The following is a 7,567-nucleotide window of genomic DNA, read 5'->3' as shown; positions in this document are numbered from 1 at the left end:
CAGTTGTCTTGAGCTTTCTTTGAGAGTGTGTGATACCTCTCCAAGTGGTAGTTGATCCTCACGTGAGGTTTAATGATTCTCTTTTTGTTTCTACCCTTGTTATAAAACACAATTGTATTCTGCTTTATATTGAAATAAGTGTGCCCTATTTCTTGATCACCTTACCTTCGGAATACATCATGCATCAATCATCTTCGAGAGCCGGTGCATCTACTTGTCCTCTTTGTATCATCTGAAGACAGCCATTTCAAATGTGTTTAGATTTTTATTATGATCTAAAACACATCCAAACAACCCTGTAGCACATTTACTTCTGCTCCATTAAGGGCTATTTTTTTCCCCCTTGTTCTCTGTGCCAGATGATCAACAATGGTAGGCACGAATATCTAGTGATGTACAAGATCGGTCTCATCATACTGGTCAATAAAATTTGAAGATCTGTACACCAAGTTAGAAGTTATTGGATTTTTGAGCTTCCCCTATTCTCTGTCCTAAATTTGTTCAAATTGAGTCCTTGAGTTTAGACCCACATCGCCAAAGAAGAGAGAGGACACCCCCCGGCCCTCAACCAATACTTAATTTTCAAATTTTTAAGTCCGAAATTTCAAGAAAATTAAGTTCTTTGAAATTTTGGATGCGTTCTTGCTTCATTTATATTGTAGGTGCAGGAACTTGATTTGAATAGTATCACTACTTGTTACTATTTCAGGTACACGTGATTGAAGCTTTGATGGTTTACCTAGATTGAGACTGTTTATGGTATCCCAACATGAGATTTTTTTTACGGCTTATCTGTGACTGAAATTTTGAGGTTTTTATGTAAGATTGGAAATTTGATGAATTGATGGTTTTATGATTCATTTGCTTCGACGATAGTTTTACGAATCAATTGCTTTAATGATTTTAGCCGTGATTGAATTTTTGTTGTTTTTATTCACGGTCATCAAGACCACCGGCGGTCCACCCAATGCCTCGGCGAGCTTGTCCAACATAAAAACTGGTTTTAGTTGAAATTTGATCAAAATCAATGTTTAATTGGTTTGGGCCAGTCGGACCGACCAATTTTTACTGGTTTGACTAGTTAAATGAAGTTTGGCGATCTTTTAATACATTTTATATTTTAAATTATTAGGCATCATGTTTTCTTTCACTTTTCTAAGATCTGATCTCACTAATTCGATGAGTGGTTGGACCGGTTTTCACTAAGACCAAACCTCTCATCAGTTCAGTGGTTGGTCCGATCCTAATAATATTTGGGCTTATCGAGTTTTTGATATCAAATCTATATAAAATAGATCCTAAATATTTTTCTACATAATCCTCTCGATCTCAGATGAGTTTTGATTTGTGAACTTTTGAGATATATATATTGGAAATGATTTTATGCAATGGTTATATAGTAATATAAGGAAACATTCTTCAAAAACCATGATGGGGCCTTTTGTTTGATCCAAATTTTTAAATATGCACTCTTTTCATTCTAATGAATAATAATAAGGGTGTGATTTCTATAAGGTTCCAACCTTAAACAATCCAATCAAGGCTCACCTTCAAATTTTATCATAATATGTAATGTTGGTGTAAAAAAGCATTAGATTATCTTAACATCTATTTTCATATTTAATTATCAAATTTTAAACTCCAAAAATAGTTAAAATCAAGTAGATATATAAATATATGAAAATATTAAAAATAGACGATCTAGATAATGTGTTGCAAGATGCACTATTTTTTGTACTCAAAATCTTGTTTTTTTTCTTCTTCATAGTCATACATCTCGATGTCGAGATGATCAATTAGAGGGTTTTTCAATATTTAAACAACATTTTCTGATGGAGTTTTTAGGTGCATATGTAATTCTACATTTTAAGATTGCAACCTTATATAAATTTTTTCCTAATAATTATAAACAAAAAGTAAAATTTTAAAACAGCGTAGAAAGTGTTTTTTTTAATCCAACTAATATTGACCATCTATTTTAGTGAGATGCTTAAATATTTAGATTGATATTTCCTTCCCAAATTTTTAAAGAGCTTTATTAACATTAGATTAATAATATTAAAAAAAAAAATAATAAATTTTGAATTCATAAAAGCCTAGATCTTAAAAATTCACTAAATGGATGGTCCAGAATTATTGTTGAAGGTGACTCATTTTAATCATATCTAGGGTATAAAATGAATTTTATTTTTTTGGAGATTAATTATTGGGATGAAGAGAATGTGTATACAAAATTTGATGTCATATAAATGCCACTGACATGGTTTTCTAGAATGTTTGGTTTCAATATATATTATACTGACATGGTGACATAAGATCATTCCCCTAAATATATATGAAAAAGAAAAGTTATATAAGTATCCCTTACTTTTTTGAAATTTTAAAAAACGCTCCCCACCATTTTATATTTTAGGTTCATATCCATTTTTTTAAAATACAAATTATATACAATTTTATCTTTTTTCCATAGTTTATTTATGCCAAAAGATTTTCTACTATGTCTATTTACTCCCTCAGGTATAATACATACAACGAATACCTTTTACATTTCAAATTTTTAGGATGTAATATCTAAAACCTATATATAATCTCAATAAAAAAATTTCAAAATAAACTCTCTACGTGTTTCAAGATTGAATAGAGACCGTCCAATTTTTAAAAAACTAGACCTGCTGTCGCATCACTCAAAATTCAATTTTTTTTTTATTTTGAAAATAATCATCTAGCAGTTCTTATGTGGTTGACAAAATTTTACACTAAAATAATGTGTTTTGTGAAAGGGCGTAGCACATGGAATATTCCCATTGGAGCAAATCATATGTGCATAAATAAAAGTTAGAATACTATGCTCCCATAGGAGCATTGTACTGTGCACCTATTCCTTGGAGTAGATAACCATCTTGGAAGGATTTTTTTGATCTTAAATTTTTGGAACTGCCTAAAAATTATTAAATAATTATTTTCAAAAGAGAATTTGAATTTTAAGTTTTGTGACACTAAGATCTCATCACGATCTCGGGTCTCCACACATCAATTTTTTAGTTCATAGAGAGTGTGATTTGGACTTCTTTTAGTTGAGGTTAGTATAAGGATTGGTGAGGTTATAATTTAGGGTCTCACAATTCCTCCCAGGTCAGTTTTTACCCAATAGAGTAAATGAACAACACGCTTTTATGGTAGCATGAAATCTTTTGGCTTATTGGAAATGCATGGTTCTTTTAAGAGTTTGTTAGTTTTGAAGTTTGGCTTTGTACTTGGGTTTTGTCTTCTCGTTCCAGAAAATATTTAAATGAAAACAAGAAAATAGATGGTATACAAAGAGATTATTTACCTTTGTTATAACGAGGCAACAATTATTCTTATTTATTAAATGTCAAATTGGATGGTTTGGGATATGTCATGAAGTAGGAGAAATTTTTTTAGAACTATGAATCTATTCAATGACACTTTTACAACCACCCATTTTGAAATCTAAGAGAGAAGACTGATTGTAACTTTCTTGTACAAAAAGTAAATGATCTCTTTCTATACGGAAAATATGTATCTATAAACATAACAAAGCATATTTAAAACAAACTTAATTGTTCTCCTAGCAATATAACGGATATCGTACGGCATTAAAAATAAATAAAAAAAATATAATGAATGTCCTATGGAATTATCGACAAGAGGTATAATTGAAAGGAAAATAACCTTGTGAGACCCTCCCAAACCCATGTGTGTAGGATCCCATAAGATCATCATTAAATTTAGTATAGATCTTTAGAAAAGTCAAATCCCACACCCATGTGATAACCTTTTTAGAAATCTATGCCAAATTTAATGGTGATCATTTAGGGTCCTAAACACATGAGTGTGGGAGGGTCTCATAAGATCATTACTCTAACTGAAATGCCAAAATCTTGCAGATTGCTTCTTTTAGTTTTTTGTGTGATCCTTTCGAAATAGGGTGTGGTTTGTATAATGCCCAGGCTCTAAACAATCAAATTCGAGCCTAACTTCAGCTACTGTCAAGAAATGTGGTTTAAATATTGGAATTCTTTGTGATAGCCTTAAAAGATATTTTCATCTTTATTTTAAAAGTTTAAAGATTCAAAAATAGTGTAGATTGACAGATCTATGAAAACTTGAAAATTGAAAATTGATGGTAAAAAATGTGTTGCAAAATACATAACTTCCAAAACTTAAAATCCAGTTTTTTTCTCATGTCCATACATCTTGATGTTGAGATTATCAATTTGAAGATATTTGAGCATCGAAACAACCTCTTCTAATGAAAATTTTGAGGTAGGCTCTAATTTGATTGTTTCGAGCCTCGACTCTATATAAACTTTTCCCTTTGAAATAACCTCCATTAAATTTCTCCTTCCAATAATTTTTGCAAGTTATTGCACACAATCTGAATATTTGAAACATGGATTCACAAGCAAGGTTATTTCTGATAAATGTAAATCCAAACTCCAATTGAAATAACCAATAAATACTATTTTATAAAACAAACCAATCCACTGAATGCAACCTGTTATTGATTAAAAAAAGAAACAGTAAAACAACTACTGAACACATCCACCTACTTATTCCAAAAAGCAGAGAAAATAAAATAAAAGAAAAACAGAAAATAAAAGGGGAAGCACCCACTAATCACAGCCAGTCATACATAAAAGAAAGCAAGAAAAAAGATAAAAATACACAGAAATTACAGCCAGTTATACGTAAAAGAAAGCAAGAAAAAAGATAAAAATACACAGAAATTACAGCTAGTTATTCAAGAAAATCACACCCCATAAAGTGATTTTTAAAATCCACTCATACAAAACAACCAAGGATTAAGGAGCAGGTTTTTTAGCTGGAGGAGGACCAGGAATCCTAGGCAATGGAGGCAATGGTGGCAATGGTGGCAATGTAGGCAATGGTGGAATTCCAGGAATCAGAGGAGGAAAAGAAAATAGTGGAGGAGGAGGTGGTGGAGTAAAGAAGGGAATTGGTGGGAAACTGAAAGCAGGTGGAGATGGTAAAAATGGAATTGATGGTGGAGATGGTAAAAGTGGAATTGATGGTGGTGATGGCAATAGTGGTATTGAAGGTGGAGATGGCAATAGTGGTATTGAAGGTGGAGATGGCAATAGTGGTATTGAAGGTGGAGATGGCAATAGTGGTATTGATGGTGGAGATGGTAAAAATGGTGGATAAAGGAAGAAGAAACTTGGGTTTACTGGTTTCTCTGTCTTTTCAGTTGATTGTGGATCTGAATTTGGTGGTTTTGGAATTGGGGCTAAATTTGGCAGAGATTGATCCTTTGGGATTGGGGCTGATGGGTCAGGTAAAGTTGGGGTTTTTGTAATTGGGTCCAAATTTGGCAGAGGTGGAGCTAAATTTGGGAGAGGTGGAGTTAAATTTGGCAGAGATGGTTGCCTTGGAAGAGGGGGGCCTAAATTTGGCATTGGTGGGAGGCTTGGCAACGCAGGTAAAGGTGGAAGTTGGGGTAAAGCTGGCAGAGGTGGAAGGTTTATCCATGGAGAAATGTAAGTCTTTTTGGGGCCAAATTGAGGGTCAATTTTAGTGTTAGGATTTGGTTTTTGGTTACAAAGGTCTGGTTGTTTTAATGGTTTGAAAGTGAAGAAACCAGCTGAGTAAATGTGAAGCCCTGCTCTCTTAGACTTCAAGTGTAGAGAGGAGGATTCAGCCATGGAAGCCACACCACAGTAGGGTTCACTGCTTGAAACAAGTTTAACTGAGCATCTTTTGATTCTTTTGATATGATGGGAAACTGAAAATGGGAGCTTGACCTCGAATTGGCCATGTTGATTTGTTTTCACTTCTTTTGTGAAGGTCTTCTTCACTGTTCTGTCTCTGCATTCTACTGCAACAAGGGCTCCTGAAGAAATGGAGAGAGAAAGGGAAGGAAACAAGTGGTGAGAAAGAGAGCTAGTTTATCAGAGAAATTATGATTTTTCTTTCTTTTGTGAGAGAGAAAGAGAGAGTATGATGTTTAAGTGAGAAAGTAGGCTACGTGAATTATGTTGTTTTATTAATGAAGAGAAAAGTTAGTTGATTAGAGAACTAGATGTTTTAGTGTTTAAAGATTTTCTCATGTGTGTGTGTGTGTGTGTGTGTGTGAGAGAGAGAGAGAGAGAGAGAGAGAGAGAGAGAGAGAGAGAGAGAGAGAGACTATGGATTTTCATTAATGATGAAACCTTGTTCATTGTAAAGATGAACTATGAATGTTCATCAATGATGTAACCTCTTTCATGGGACATAGAACTGAACCTTGAATGAAGTGGCTGCTCTCTGAGAAGTCTCCATTGAAACAAGTGTCACAGAACACTGTCCCAACAATTACTGCTGTTTCCTGCTTCTTTACCTGTTCGCAATAGCAGAGATGACAGACAAAAAGACCAAGTATCAGAAACAGGGGTACCCTGAATCTGGCCATGGCTGATACTCTGAGCAATTGGGGTTCAATGCTGGCCTTTTATTGATCAAAGCCCACTGCTTCTTGCAATTATTTATTGGTCACTTCGTTCCTTTCTCTAGAATTCTGTGATGGGCTTCTCTTCTAGGATAAGAATAATAATGGCTTCTCAGCTTTCTGGTCAGTTGCATATGGACAGTAGGACTGATCCTTAATGTGGTTCATGCAAAACCAGTCAACCACAACTCCACATGCATGAAGGGATTCAATGCTCTCTCTCTCTGCACCACATGCATACAAGGAGTGAATTACTGCTCTTTCTCTACTGCAAGCACGAAAGAATTGAATGACTGCTCTCTCTCTCTCTCTCTGTCACATGCATGAAAGAATTGAATGACAACACCCTCTTTCTAAGACTGTAAAATACAAACATGGTTTTGGATTGTTGTTGGTGCTTGTAGAAGTTAGGGACCCAGCTGGTTCACGGGTGAGCAAGTAAGCCACATATTCGAGAAGCAAAGACCAGAAAGAATTAGGGTTAGATGGAGTTATTCATCCAAACATCAAAAGGTGTTTTTATTAGGGCGTTGGACTTTGAAGCTTTGGCGCCGCATGCTCCATCACCACACAACCACATTTTGGTGCCTGTTTACTTTGGTGCTCTTTTTGTTGTTACGTTCCAAGTTCCCTGTCCTCCAATGATGGTTTGTTAGAATACCCGTGAAATTTGTAAGGGTATTTTGATCATTTATTTTTATAAAAAATTATTTAATTACGTTAACTTTATCTTAGGAAGGAGATAGTACACTACAAATATCAGCTAAAAAGAATTTATACAAAAAAATAAAAATGGAATAGTATTTTGGCGTGACGAGCCATCCTAACCATTGATTATGATCGAACGGCTGAGATGTAGGATCACATGTAATTTATTTGTGGTTTGGGTATCCTTTTGTAATAGGAAGATTAATGAGTGATTGCATTATAAAAAATGCTATTGTGACAGATATTATTTCGAAATTAATGGATATGATGCCTTTACAATGGATGTAATTAGCACTTGAAAACGAGTACTTGGCCTTGGACTTGAATTTGCTAGGGCTGAGTCCGAGTCTGCGGTTCGACTCTGCTTATACTATGCAAAAAATAAACAAT

At 34.1% G+C, this 7,567-nt stretch overlaps 1 protein-coding gene across 1 annotated transcript; it reads right to left on the bottom strand.

Moving 5' to 3' along the window:
- Nucleotides 1-4,486: 4,486 nt before the first annotated feature.
- LOC18446138 (uncharacterized) lies at nucleotides 4,487-6,733 on the bottom strand. Its single transcript, XM_006856263.4, has 2 exons — nucleotides 6,268-6,733; nucleotides 4,487-5,875 (listed from the first exon to the last, which is right to left on the bottom strand). Exons 1-2 carry the CDS (start codon nucleotides 6,431-6,433, stop codon nucleotides 4,827-4,829), a joined length of 1,215 nt encoding a protein of 404 aa, XP_006856325.2. The 5' UTR covers nucleotides 6,434-6,733; the 3' UTR covers nucleotides 4,487-4,826.
- Nucleotides 6,734-7,567: the final 834 nt, after the last annotated feature.

This window comes from Amborella trichopoda, chromosome 10 (assembly GCF_054954075.1).
Source record: "Amborella trichopoda isolate Santa Cruz 75 chromosome 10, AtrichopodaSantaCruz75HAP2 v2.0, whole genome shotgun sequence".
NCBI lineage: Eukaryota > Viridiplantae > Streptophyta > Magnoliopsida > Amborellales > Amborellaceae > Amborella > Amborella trichopoda.
Note: the sequence above shows the minus strand (reverse complement) of the source record. Positions and strands in the feature narration are given on the sequence as shown.